The 15302-nt window shown below is 31.5% G+C and overlaps 1 protein-coding gene across 4 annotated transcripts in view; it reads right to left on the bottom strand.

The window, feature by feature from the left end:
- Nucleotides 1-257: 257 nt before the first annotated feature.
- LOC148610794 (protein cycle-like) overlaps nt 258-15302 on the bottom strand; it is a 74447-nt gene continuing 59402 nt past the window's right edge. For all 4 annotated transcript variants that reach the window (XM_088596166.1, XM_088596167.1, XM_088596168.1 and 1 more), the window contains 7 exons: nt 14898-15048; nt 13874-13962; nt 13254-13368; nt 12170-12233; nt 11423-11453; nt 9517-9579; nt 258-8696 (listed from right to left, as the gene is read on the bottom strand). In XM_088596166.1, the coding sequence (XP_088452292.1) occupies nt 8491-8696; nt 9517-9579; nt 11423-11453; nt 12170-12233; nt 13254-13368; nt 13874-13962; nt 14898-15048 (719 nt within the window). In that variant the 3' untranslated portion in view covers nt 258-8490. The remainder of the gene's footprint in view (nt 8697-9516; nt 9580-11422; nt 11454-12169; nt 12234-13253; nt 13369-13873; nt 13963-14897; nt 15049-15302) is intronic.

Here is a 15302-nt window from a genome sequence, read left to right as displayed (position 1 = left end):
TTGCGTCATTTTCGGTCCTGATACTTCATTATTACTTTGAAAAAAGGATTAAATCAATGGCTTATCTGCCTGCTTGTTCTAGCTTTTTACTAGGTTGAAGTTCTGCCTTTCAACAAATAGAGCTTACTCGGCCATTTCCACTACACTAAAAAAAAAATCTGAAAAAGAATGATTAGTTCCGATTAAAGTCGATCCTAAACCTACTGTAAATTGAAACAGGTGTTCCCTCATGTAGTAAAAGAAATTAAACACAGACAAAGATTATCACACTTGCTTTTACTAAAGTTCCTTTTATCATAACAAAGCAAATTTCCTGAGCTCACATTTTAACACATACAGATTTGTGAATACGATTATATACAATATAATACTACATACTGAATACTCCTTTATGTAATTTTTGTGTATCATCCAGCTGCCTAGTCACAATACAAAATAATATTATACACAGGAAATGTTACAGCCAACAACATTAACTTCAGGGAAAAGAGTTCGTTTTCTCTTTATTGATTGATTGATCATTGCCTGTTGAATTTCTTTATGCAGTTAACTGGGTAATTGACAAGGAAAGTAACGGTTATTTAAAGTACATATTTTTAAATATATGTCTGAAAAAGTACAAAAAGAAAGAAAGACCAACTCTAACTCTTTGAAGTTGACTATTTCACTCGCTATAATTTACACTGCAAACAGGGGGAGTGATTAACAATTCATTTACCTAGCTAAGAAGGCAGCATACATTTAAGTGTTAATTTCACATACATTTTCACCATTAAAATTTTAAAAAATCTCATTGTACCTTTGAATTAGAAACATACTTTCAAGTGTCCAAAAAAAGGAGGCATATTGAGCACTTTCGTTAAAATTAAACAGCATGCAAGCACATGTGTACATATCTGCTAAAATATTTACTGTTTTTGCACTCATATGACAACTAAAATATGTATAATACACAAGTATTCCTTAAAAACTAATCAAAGCTTGAACAATTATTATCTGCATATATGGTGTTTGATTTGTGAATATCGGATCAAGGTGTTGTGCATCAGAACATGGACCTGTCTTACTGTAAGTTAGTAAGCTAAACAATGGCAATAGTGTGAAGGATATTCATTTTCGTAGATACCAATTTACAGGGTATGTCAAAATTTGGTTGCTTATGAATTTTTTTTAAATCATAACGAATTCACAATTATAACTTATCCACAAATATCACATTGGTTGCCCACAGAACGACCATCAAAGATTTTAAAGAAAGTTGAACAGAACTTTTCTGTTTAGAAGTGACAACAATGAAGTATCATTACCATAGATATACAGAGACAATGAAGTATCATTACCATAGATATCTGACGATGTTCACTGCTCATCTTCAGCAATTCTTGTCAGATTTTTTTACTCCTGTATCCATTTCATAGCATTAATATTTCCTGCCCATTGATCCACACTTTTCGTATCATAATTTAATTAAACACACCTTAATATATATAAGTTTTGTCAACATCTTTGTAACGTTTTTCCAGTTTTTTTTGTTATTAATAAAACCTACGAAGACAAAACCTATGGAAAATCAAGATAAATCATTTTCCGGTAAAAAAAAATTAAAATGATTATTTCTCATAAAGGAGTACACTGACCCATATATATATTTTTTCTACTTATACTGTTCTAGCATGAAAGATCTTTAAAGATTTCACAACCCTATGGAAATCCTTGTTATTCTTAAACAGAACAGTGATCATCTTTAAACAGAGCAATGATCATCCTTAAACAGAGCAGTGATCATCCTTAAACAGAGCAGTGATCATCCTTAAACTCTCCAAAAATTGTTCATTAAATATTGTTTTAAACCGCAGTTACAAAGAGACAGATTCACTTACACAAATTCTTTAAAGGTACTATTTTCATAAGAATGACAAGGCAAAACTATAGATATCTACGAAACATAGGTACAGTAAAACCAGTCTAAACCACTCCATGAATTCTGTCTAAACCAGACATTTTAGAAATTACTCTAGTTTAGTTTAAATGTATTTTGAACCTGTGTAAAACAAAAACCTGAATAAACCAAACAAATTTCTCAGATCAAAAGATATTTAGTTTAGACAGGTTTCATTGCATTAATGAATTTGACAAAAATACACTTATCCTCTAATGTAATTAAAGTCCCTTTTCAACAATATGCTTAATTTTCAATTCTTGCTAACATTTGTTTATGCTGCAAACTAATGAATTACACTCATAAAATATTTTTTCCTCAATAAAATCACACATTTAACAAGTAAATAATGATCATTTCAATTAAATTTGAATTGCAAACGTACTTTATTAAGAGCTGATTTTGATCCTCATTTATCCAATCCTTTAAGAAGACTGTCCATATAGAAACCAGGCAGTTCCTATAAAATGAAGGGCACATGATTAATATTATCCCACATAAGTTTTTGTTCCTATGTGATGTTTATATCATATGTATGTAAAGTAGTACAAAGACTTTTTTTTCAAATTGGCAATGGATAGTTCAGAAAATGATTTCAATGAATTAAAGTGCTCTCTACGTATTTTTCTTTTTAACCATTAAGCTAATTAAAAAACAATTTTCAAAGGATGACTTTGTGAGATGATATGAATCCGAATCTTTCTAGAAAAAAAATTGTCATGTGCCACCCACTGCCTGATTTTTGTATGGACTCCCTCTTAAAGCTGCATCAAGGTAAATTTGATTGGTGAAGGTGCAAAAAAATCCCTAGATTACCATTATAATAATAAGCAAAATATTTCTGAATCCAAATATTGATATTGTATAAAGTCTGATCTCCACAGACCATGCACACAGAAAATAGAAAATAAAAACAATAAATACAATCTACAAAACTAAATTCTATTTTCTACATAAAAATTCTGATATTTAACAAAAGTTTTACCATCAAGGGAAATAACTCATAGAAGTTATTAACATAATAAAGATCTGAAAACTTCACTATAATGCCCAATACAGTACACAGATAAAAACGAATCATATGTTTTCAGGTTTGATAAACATATGGTAACATATACTTGGAACAAGCATGGAAATATGTGGTCTTCTGCATTAAAACAGTAGCAGATCCATAGACTTAAAAAGAGGATGGTCCAGAAGTGTCCAACAAAAAGGGGGGGATAACTTCATTATGTGCTCAATTTTGCACGAAATCAACAAAATATTTCAACGAAAAGGGGGAGTTTCTGACCCAACGAACCTCCTGGATCCCAAATTGTAAAACACATAAAAATGTGTCCAAAGCCATGTTTACTCAAATGCCTATAACTGAAGAAACCAATTTAAAAAGGTAATACTAGGGTAAGGGACTTAACTAATGAAATCAATGATATATTTGTACCATATTCAATTTCACCAAAGCATATCAAGCTTTCATTTGAAACAGAATGCAATCAGTCCAAGTTACTTTGATGCTTACATTAGATTGATGTAAAATGTTGAATACAAAAGTTTTTACAAATGATTTGTAAGAGTTATTTCCCTTTCCCTAAATCTACCTCCTTTAGAATGCCATATGGGAAACAATTGTTTACAGAATATTTATGGACAGTTTTTCAGGTGTTATTTTTTCATAAGTTTATATGACATATGGAAATCATGTGTTTCATTTTTTCCTGTGTATCAATAATCATATTATTATTATTATAGGATCAGGAATTTCTTGATACAAATAAACAAATTTAAAATCTAAAGGTGACAGTTAAAATAAAGCATTGTTATTAAACAATTCCTCTACTCAGTGGCAACTTTAACTTCTGTAGTATATGTAGCAAGAATAATTCAATGTCAATGTTTGAATTTCCTTATGATTACGATTTTATAATAATACATCACTGAATCTATAAAATTCATGTTTTGGCAATATGAACTATCTTTTTACAACATTTTAGTGACATGTTTAATTGTATTGTTTGTTATATGTTCTCTCTTTTTTTGGAAAATAGTTGATTTTTTTTTACTAAAAACTAATTTGACAAAAAAGTGTAAAAAAGTGTCAGTCTCTGTAAAAATCAGGCAGAGGAAGAAACATGGTATGAAATGACTCACCACTTGAACACACCAGAAATTGTAGCACAAAGGACTGGAAATGGCACTAAGAACCAAAAGATACATACAATGAACCCAGAGCTATCAGTCCTGGTAAATTCTAACCCAATGGCTCTTGAGTAAATAAATAATACTCTACTATCTGTGGTATAAAAATTTACCAAGATTGTCAGCTTGGTATTTGCTTTTTCTATTCTGGTTTCAGGGGCAGATACATGATCTCAGGTTGGGGGAGGATGTGCGTAAATAGAAGTAAAGAAAATTTTGTGGGTAAAATTTGTGAAAAATGAAGATTGTATGCACACAAATTTTTTTTCTCAATTCTAGAATGGGGGGGGGGGGTGGGGGGCATACATCCACATGCCTGTCCTTGAATTGGTACCTGGGTTTGTTGTGTCATGATAATGGCATACACCAATGAAATCAAGGTATGACAATATAATTATCTATATTACTTTTTTGGTGAAATGAGTTATAATTTCATAAACAAGTGCTTCAAATGAATATCTAGGGTAGATAAAACTAAAACAATTACATATTTGCAACCAATACAGTAAGTTCAAATTGCATTCATATTGAAGAGCTTCATTTTAGCTATTCAACACGTTTTTTAATGAATATTTGCAGTCAAATAATTTAAAAGATATATAAATTTGTAGTGCAAACATTTTAATGTACCTCAGAAGACCAGCTTCAGTATAAACAAGAATAAAATACCATATATCTCTACATAAAGCAAATTATAACAGGAGAGCCACATCAAACAAAGAAATCTTTAATATTGGCCTAGTTATTTTAAAAGAAAAATTCCACTTTAGACCAGTGGAAATTGTAAAGAGAACATCGGGTGCAGTGTATTTAAACATAAGTTCAAACAGAACAAAAAATGATCTAAATATCTGCCAAATGTTTTTTGAATAAGTTACTAACAAATGATTAAATGCATCAAACCGGCATCATGAGAAATGGAACAGACCAACTGACCACAGAATACCAAAACACCTGAGTCAAAAGTGAAGCCATAAAAAAAAATCACTACTACAACAAACTTTCTAGGAGAACAAACATCAAATTTAAACAACAAATCAACAATTTTCTTTTCAATCTAGAAAGTTTGACTTCCAATTACAAAATTATACAATATCTGCGTAATTTTCATTATAAGGCTATATATCTAAGCAGACCAGCTGCTCAATAACAACTATATACATTTACAAGGCATTTAGAAACAGTGAAACCTATTTGAGGAGGTAGACCTTGGGTAAGGGACACAACTCTCACAAATCATTGGAACGTTTGTATTCAGCATTTGAAATCAATCTCTTGTAAGCATCAAAGAATTCTGTTTCATATATAAGCTTGTTAGGGCTTTGGTAAAATTGAATATGATAGATACAAAGATATCACTGATTTCAAGAGTTAAGTACCTTACCCTTGATCTACCTCCTTACACTGAACTCTAGACAAATAGATCACCATTCTAAAACCAGACATCATAAACTGGTTTTGGCACCCCATAAACCAAATAACAGACCTATTAAAATACCATTCTGTGTAAGAATCATGCAATGGAAGGTAAATTATTTTTCTCAATTTTGTCTTGTTTGCCTAAATATATTTGATACATCCAGAAAACAATGTAAGACTTATTTCAGTGTAATCAAGGGAACCAAGATACTAGCAGAAATCAAAAGAATGTAATCCTGGGACAAAGACCAGACATGGAAAAAACAGACACACACACACACACACACACACACAAAAAAAAACCCATAAAATTATCAAAATAATAATACAAAGCAACAAAAGTAATTAAGCAACTCAGATTTATTGATATATTACAAAGAAAATTTTCGTCCCCATTTTTTTGCAAAGTGTATTTCAACTAAATCTGACATATCAATACCATAAAATGGCAATCTTACAAACACTTTGATGATTTATTTCTGGACGTTATGAGGAATAAATACTTGGATAAAGCAATAAAATCTCTTTCTTACATGATGTGCCATACCTTGTACACAATTTGCCTGATTTTTAGACAGAGAAGTACTATTGCCTGATTATTAAACAGAGCAATACTTTTGCCTGATTCTTAGACAGAGAAGTACTGAAAGGAGGTTTAGTTTTGTAAGGTTACACTGTAATATCACAACCATTAATACACAAAGAAACAGCACAGATTATTTCAATACACAGGGAAACAACTCAGGTTATTTCAATACACTGGGAAACAGCACAGGTTATTTCAATACACAGGGAAACAGCACAGGTTATTTCAATACACAGGGAAACAGCACAGGTTATTTCAATACATGTTCAAATGAAAGCATAACTGTAAAGACTCCTGATGCTATTACAGCAAAAAAAAAAATAGATAACTTCAAGAGAAAGATTTGGTATAACTTTGACTGAATTACAATTCTTTGATGAAATGTCTTATGAAAATAACTGGAAAATTGAGAAGGAAATTAAAACTTCCTATAATTCTATGTGTATTTGAATGAACATTGAACATCTGAAAATTAAAATCTTCTTGCCAATTTTCCATTTCACATCTTAGTAAGTTCATCAGTTGATGGTCATTCTATCATTGGAAGATAACTGTGTCATCCTAAGTTTACTTTTTTACTCACTGTAAGAAAACCTGGCAAGAAGTAAAGAATTATAAAATCAATATATTTTTTTAATATAATTTCCTGTATTTTTGTACTTGACTAACAATAAACCAATTGGAGTAAGAGAGTTGCTCCCCTAAGGCTCTGCTTATTTGCTTACAAATAAGCTAGAAGGATAATAACAATTTTATCCTGAATAATGAAATAATTGATCACATCACAAATGAAAAATACCAATAATTGAGAGATCTTCTAACATGTTATCACATTAAAACATCAAGAATCTCAACATCTATAAGTCACATGATCACTTCTTAATATAGTCATGTCACATGACCACTTTCAAATATGGCAAAAAAATTAACATGATCACTACCATATATAGTCTCAAGATTTTTTTCTGTCATAATCTTAAAAATTTGATCAATACGTTCACAATAAAGTAATGGTAATAATTTCTAGAAATGACAATACAGAAATTAGATTTTAAGACTATAGAAAGATAGAGTTGCTCTATTAAACTATGTTTGTATTAAAAATAAAGCAAAAGCAGACAAAGAAAAACAACAAGTCATAGTCTAAAATCTTTACATCCGTATTAAACAGTCTATGAGCAAATTAGAACCCGCATCTTCTATAAAGGCCACAGATATTGATTTTTTAAGATTTCAGAGATCCTTCTCATCACTTAAGATCTCTTAGGATTGTCATAAAGGCAAATAAAACGGCTATTCATAATACACATTCAACCTGAAACTCTCAATATCAATGATTTAAGATGTACCACATGGTCTATGGGGGGATAAGCTAGAGTTGATGGGGATGTCTTCCTTAAATTAAAAGTCTTTAAGGAAGTAGACCTAGGGTGAAGGACATAACTGTTGAAATCAATGATATGTTTGTGTCATATTCAATTTCACCAAAGCCTTTCAAGTTTTTATTTCAAACAGAATGAAATCAGTCCAAGTTACCTTGATGCTTACATGAGTTCAATATAAAATGCTGCATACAAATTGTAAGATTTGTGTCCCTTACCATAGGCCTACCTCCGTAAGTATGTTATCATTCACCAGTGACTAAGTTCTCATGAAAAAATACAGGTCCACCTATTTAGTATGCAATCAATCACATATTTGAGTAAAGAAAATTGAGCCTTTGAGGCCAATTACATTCTGAGTATATGCTGAAATCATTTAACCTTGAAAGGCAAAAACATATTTGACAAAGACAATTTTCTAAATGCCATGTTCTACGGTCAATAATCTTATCAATATCCATTTCAAGTACTGAATCAATCATTTTGCTTCATCAACAATAGTGTACTTACAGTACTGTGATATACTGAAACTGACTGTCACAGTTGTTAACAGAATAAAATACACTGAAACCAACTGTTATAGTTGTTTACAGTGTTGAAATACACTGAAACAAATACCTTGTAACAGTCACAATGGTTTACGAATTGCTGTAAAATATCTATTAACATCAACAATGTAAAGGATAGCACTTTTTGCACCAATTTCCTCATTTCCCTTTCATTTCAAAGCTGGAATTCTTATGCACAATTAACTGCCTTCATAACAGTATTCATTCTGTAATAGCCATCTGATGCACTAGATGAAGTTTATAGAGATTTGATAGAAGGCCTCTGTTCTTTGAGTCCTACAGATCATTACTGTGGCTTTCCTCTACAATGACTGGTAAATTATTGAAATCAATAGGACTACTGAGTCCAGTATAAAGCCCAAGTTTTTGAGATCTCCTGATCATTACAATGGCTTCCCTCTATAAAGGCCAAGGTAAATCATTGAAATCAATAGGGCCACCAAGTCCAGCATCTGCTTCTAATAAACTCATAATAATAGACATAGCAGCCTCATCGTTGCCGTCATTGCCAGCGATATTGAGATCTTCAAAGCCTTGCTGCTCTGCTATGACATTTTCCAGTAAGTTTGTCTCTGCCGGTGTTCCACCTGATGTTGAGGAGGCTGCTGGAATGCAGAATATAAACATTAAAGAAAATCAAAACCTAGAATTTTGTTATGGGTATTAACAACCACAATCAATTTTAGATTAACAAGAAACTGTGTATTAAGTAGTTTAATTTGGGGTATCAAATTTTGTGTTTTAGGAAGTCAGTTCAAAGATTATTTGACAACTCTATTAACATATAATGGGTAATTTTCTCAGGTGAAAAATTTTGTAATTAGTTTTCACACTTTTTTTTTATTTTTCGTGTGTATATATACAGTATACAGGATTTAATTGTGAAATATCGGGACTAAAATTTGGCGAGCATTCATAAATTTTACAATACTATGGACTTGGTGAATACAGTAAATATTAGAATCTTGTGAAAGTTTCCAATTTAGCATAACAATAACATATCAACAAATGGAAACTTACATTCAGTATGGTTGGTCAAACCAAAAAAAAAAAAGATCGAAAATAGGAACCCAAAAAAAAAAACTTATATTTTCACAGTACTTAGTCACAATAATGGAATTAGATGAGGTAGAAAAGAAAATTTATTAAATCTATGTATTTAAATTTTACAATTTTTATTTTTGGGTATTAATTTTACCAGTGAAAATTAGAGAATGAAGTACCTAACAAAATTTAGCAGTATCAGATCAAAGAATATGAGCAAACACAACAGAGAAATGATGGACAAAAAATCTGATGGTAAGATTTCAAGTTACTGAATGAGGTGAAAACTTTGAAAATTTAAAGTAAAACCTTTTGCATGAGGTGTCTATAAATCATGCCTGTCATTTATCACAGACTTTAAAATTGGAAGATAGTACTAACCTGTCTGAGGAGGATGTGTAAGGCCATTACGTGGTACTGTCCGAGGACTTGTTCTACCATTACCTGCAATTAAAAATAAATTATCTTATTATTTAGACAGCTGTGATCCATTAATTCTTCTAGTGTTATAAACACTGCTCATATGAGAAAGGCCAATGCATTGTTGTCATTTCAAATCATCCTGTATTGATCATGTGACCAACAAGAATACCTAAAATTAAGTCATGTTACAGGGAAATTTACTTTCAGCTCTGGGAACACTTACTCCAGCAATGCAAGAGTAATCAAGGGAACCAAGGTTATAAAGTGTCTGGAAAGCTATTTCTGGGATGAAAGGAGTTCTGACTTTTATGTTGTAGGTATACAAGTACACTAAATTTGACATCTTTAACATATTTACCAGCTATCCTGGTTTATTAAATTAATTTCTATAAATCTACCAACTTCGATATTTCACAGAATATCGTATCATTGAGATACAGAAGAAGTCTCTGAATAACAATTCACCAAAATCACATATTCTTTAAAAATAACAATAGATTAATATAAACCACTCTTCTGCAGACCCATGGTAAGCATGAAGGGGAATTCAAAGTAAAACAGAGCTGGCTTACTGGGCCACCAAATTTTTTTTTCAGTTCAAAATATCATAAGGGCAAGTGACCAAATACCGTTCCAACTTCAGGTTCATTGAAACTTTCAGGCCAGACTAGTAAGGTAAATTTTCTTATTTCTACTCCTGTAACCAATACATGATTCAATGACCTACACATATGTAGTTTTAAAAAAAGCATTTTCTTAGATATTTGACTTTGCGATGTCCATAAAATCTTTAACCCTTGTGCTGAGCCAAGATTTATCCAGACTTGGCCCTGTTTCCGCTTTATTGGTTCTGGCAGTGTTAAGTTTAGTTTAGGAAAACACAATTTGTTTCCATCTGTAAGCAGTGTGACTGTGCTTTAAAATGTGGCAATATTGTATAGAGTTTATTAAAAAAATAATGACTTGAGAGCTGAAAAAAAGGGGTCATGAGTTTCCACTGCCCAAAAAAAGAGAGATTTTTCAGGAGTACCGCTCATTTCTTGGCCCCTCGCCACAGCACAATTAATCTAAAGTGCTTTATTTTGCCTGGAATCTATATAACAATGATATCTCTTACCACCATTACTATGTCCACCTCTTGTATTAATTACTTTCGGTTTTAGGCCAAACTGAGGCCAAAAACTGGGAAAATCCTCATTTTTTCACACAAGTGATCCTTCAGGGGAATCCTGACATCCCACTCATACCTTTAACAAACCTTATATGGCTTCAGTGGCCTTCACAGGGTACAAGCTCTGGGATGAATGTGCTTAGGTTCCTGTCTTGCTACTGTTGAATCCTACATCTAGCAAAAAATGGCCAAAAACAGACGAAAATGACTATTTTCAAGTGACAGACCAATTTTACCACATCAGTCTACACACCAACCCACCTAGCCACCTTCATTACACCCCATGATCATCCGTCTTTTACTTATTTATAACAATCAGCAACAGTACCATTTTACAGCTAATTTGCATATAATTTGCATAAGTTTGCAAAATATTGAAAAGTAGACATTTTTTCAGAACAATTCAATTCAACCATTTATCTATGGTCTGGTTAAGACAGGTTTTTAGGTAATCTATGGCTTGGTTTAGAAAGGTTTTCAGGTTATCTACAGTTTGGTTTAGGCTGGTTTTCAGATTATCTATGTTTTAGTTTAGACAGGTTTTCAAGTTATCTAGTTTGGTTTAGACAGGTTTGCAGGTTATCTGTGGTTTGGTTTAGACAGGTTTTCAGGTTATCTATGGTTGGTTTAGACAGGTTTTTAGGTAATGTAAGGTTTGGTTTAGAAAGGTTTTACTGTACTTTTATAACTTACCAGCTGTTGATAAGGTATTTCGTGTCTTGGGCTGAAATATAGAAATGCATTTTTAAGTAAGTAGTAAAATACAAGCCTTTGTAAAGAGGCTGGCAGTGGTAAAGTGGTGACTGGCCTAAAAACTATTTTCAAGTCAAGTTTAATCTTGACATTATGTAAAATTCTGTAAAATAAAATAGCAAATTTACATGATAAAAATAGACCAATAGAGGTCATGTAGAATCTAATAGAACATGGTTTTAACCTAACGTTACATAAGTGCCTTGATACATGAAATAAGTTTAATTATAGTTTGGTTGATATTACATTTTTTTGGGTTGATAAATCATGATAATGATTTATATCAGTCATTAATAGCATGATAACAATTATTAAAAACATGGCCATAACTTAACCATTTATGTACTGGTCAATGAGTAGATTTCGCCGGCAAGTAATACTCACCAACAAATTTTTTTGTCCTCTCCTGTGAAACAAGTTCATGCCCAAAATTTAAGACAAAATGTCTAACAAATTGCTGATATACTTCTTTAAAAAATTAGCTATCTTACACTCATTTTCATTGAGGAATAAAACTTTGGTGAAGAGATTGGCAAGAATTGCTTCTGTCTTGAAAATGGCGAGATGTACTATCTGACCAGTAGTTTTCCATAGGATCCTGACAATTCAAGAAATTTCTACTTTCATTTTCACTTCATCAGTACCTGGTAACAGGGCTTGTGTCACAGGAGTCAAATAATAACCTACCATTTCAGGGACAGATGACTGTGTTGCACTATTTGTGCTGTCTGCCAGGGGAGAATTGGGAATTCTGAAAAATAATAATAAAAAAAACCATATATTATGATATGTTTGGTGTTGGTAAATAAATAACCAATTTTTACAAGAACTTTAAGTTAGCTTACAAAGTAATACCTCCTACTTTCTACATGAACAACTAACTATATGACTTGTTTAACCCTCCCTATCTGAACTTGCAAAACAAACTGCAAAAATTTGAATTTCAAAGGGAGATTACTCAAGCAGCATAAATTCATTAATGTTGACTATAAAATTTGTCCAAGAGATTCATAAAAGTAGCATTTGGTATTATTCTTATCAAAATTGAAATTGGTTTAGAAATTGGATAAATATCTGCAAAAAAATATACTGAAGCATGAACAATGAGCCAATTCAAATTGGCAAAATTCAAATACATGGCCAGAACCAAGGCTCCAGAAACAGTCAAAATATCCAACTGACTAGTTGATTACATAATTATATTTTCAGAATATATGTCTTTGTAAAGCAAGCACCACTACATATACAAATGAATCCAAGTGACTCGGGAATTTTAATACATTTATTATTTGATTTATAAAATTCAGAAAAAGATTTACAAGAATTTTACACACTCAAACATTTTTCAAGTCGAGTGGTAATGAAAGCACATGACCTTGAAACCATATGCAACATATTACAAATCAGTCTGAGTTTGTAATTAATGTATCAATTGAATCATATTAACACAGACTTCAACAACCCATTTGAAACAAATATTCTGAATTTTCTTTTATTTACCAACATTTTTCACATCACTCAGAACTTCTCAGCTGTCCCCTGACGTGATGAAAAAGTCCAAGTGATACAAGGTAGGGTTTACTTGTTTTTCCTTTAGAAAGTCCATGTGTGGTTTAACTGACCTCATTCATTCTGATATTTTGTTAGAGACATAGTATGTGATGAAATAACACAAATTCCAATATTTATCTTTAAATTACATAGAAACAGACAGATTCTGTGGTTCAAGTGGAACAAACTGCAAAATGGAAAGCATGTCACATAAAAATACCTTTGCATATCTATAATTTCTTCTGCTATCTGCCGTCCAATTCTGGCCGGGGCTAATCTAATACTGGCAGGTAATGTTTTCTTCCTTTCTTTTCTCTCTGATGATTCCATGCAGGCTATAAAAGATAAATGATTTTAACTCAATAGTTACCATAGCATCAGAGTTTTGTAAATAATAAAGACTTATCTCAGCTACTTTTAGTTTCCTCATTGTTCTTGCTGTCAGATACTTTCTACTTCAGGCTACCACCATGATAGTATCCAATAATAGCATTACATCAGAATGATTCCACAAAACATCACATATTGACCTATTGGGACTGATTGTGATTTTATTCTATCTCAACTTCTTTAATGCTGTATGTATAAGATAAAACTGTTTCTGTTTGTTTTTAATTTAAATTTGATTCTAGCTCTTTAGAAAAAAGTTAAATAAATATAGGTTTGTTTTAAAAACATGCCAATAATTGAAAGGTTGTTTATTAAAATTCTGTCAACTGAAATTAAATTTTAGAATTAATCCTTTATTCATCCAAATATTATAAGCTTACACTATACCCTTCTTAATCTTCCTCCAGTATAAGATTGAGTATTGATTTTCAACACACATGCTTAACTTACAATCAGTATCCTCCCAAGCATCATTGACTGTTTCCACGGAAACAGCACCTGCATCTGCTGCCTGACCTGAACTACTAACTTCCTGTTGACTGAAAAAAAAAACAAAAAACAAAACCATTTGAGTTGGTAAAACCAGGTATTTCAAGAGGAAGTCAAAAATATTTACTCTTGCAAAAAAAGGAAGAATTTAAAAACAAACAAAATAATACAGAAATTTTAATAAAAACCTTTCTAACATGTAGATCCTTTGATGTACATTGGTAGAATTTATCGCTGATAGATTTGGATTCCTATGTCAATATTTTTGGTTTTAGTACTTCTTGTATGTTCATTTTTTTCAATCTTACCCTGCCTAAGGATATAGTTCTAATACTGCTGAAGAAAGTTTATTCCTTAAAACAAGTGTACAGAATACCATTTTGGCAATAGTCATATAAGACTGGTATTTTTTGCATTTATCAGTTGATCAGATTTCAGTTTTTGTGATTCTAAGGAAAAATTTGATGGCTTAAGAAATTGTCATCAAAAGAGAGAGCGAGTTCAAAGAAGTGTTGTCAGTTCCTACAAGCAGTGACTGTATGGATCAATTAAAAGGTACCACTTTAACAAGTATGGAACAATTGGAAGGTACCATTTTAACAAAACTGATTCGGATAAAACCTGTTTCACTTTCACTCGAAGTGCTGGAATTTGTAAGAATTAGGCTTAAAACAACACACTAATTTGAAAATGTTGGCACACAGTTTATGGACTGTTGAAGAGGAATTAACAGTTCATTTGTCTTAAAAATGACCGAGGCTGCAGAAAAAGTTTAAAGTTACCAAAGAATGATAGAGGAAAAGTGAGTTATCTCCCTTCGCACATAATTCATACCTCAAATCACTAACTAAAAAGAAATGAAAGCCATTCCAGCATTTCAGATCTCATTTCAAATAAAATATCATGGGAAAACTTGTGTGATTTTTTTCACCATGATTCACCCACTGCCTGATTCTTACAGAGAATAGCATCTATTTGTACTTACGGAACTATAGTATTGTTACTGACTATATATTCTACATCTTTGGTCCAAGGATTTACAAAGCTAAATATATCTGATCGTAGATGAAGATATGTTCCATTTTTGGCTTTAAATCTGTACACATTTGTTGATGTTTTTTCTTTGGTCTTCAATACTATAAAAAAAAAAAAGAAAAGTCTTAATGTACCTCTCAAAATGTAGAGTAAATTATTACAGTAAATCCTAATCAAACAGAACCTCATTAAGTCTGTAGAATTAGATAGGCTTAGGTATGTGGTTGGTTTACCCAGGTTCAAATGTATTTAACCTGATATAAAGGGGCATAAAAAGCAAATATTGAATTTTTATTAGAACAATATGTCATCACTTTACCATGACAAATGTAAAGTATTACTGATGAGAGTTATT

This window comes from Perna viridis, chromosome 8 (assembly GCF_037379345.1).
Source record: "Perna viridis isolate PV_CMFRI_1.1 ecotype Kerala chromosome 8, ASM3737934v1, whole genome shotgun sequence".
Taxonomy (NCBI): domain Eukaryota; kingdom Metazoa; phylum Mollusca; class Bivalvia; order Mytilida; family Mytilidae; genus Perna; species Perna viridis.
Note: the sequence above shows the minus strand (reverse complement) of the source record. Positions and strands in the feature narration are given on the sequence as shown.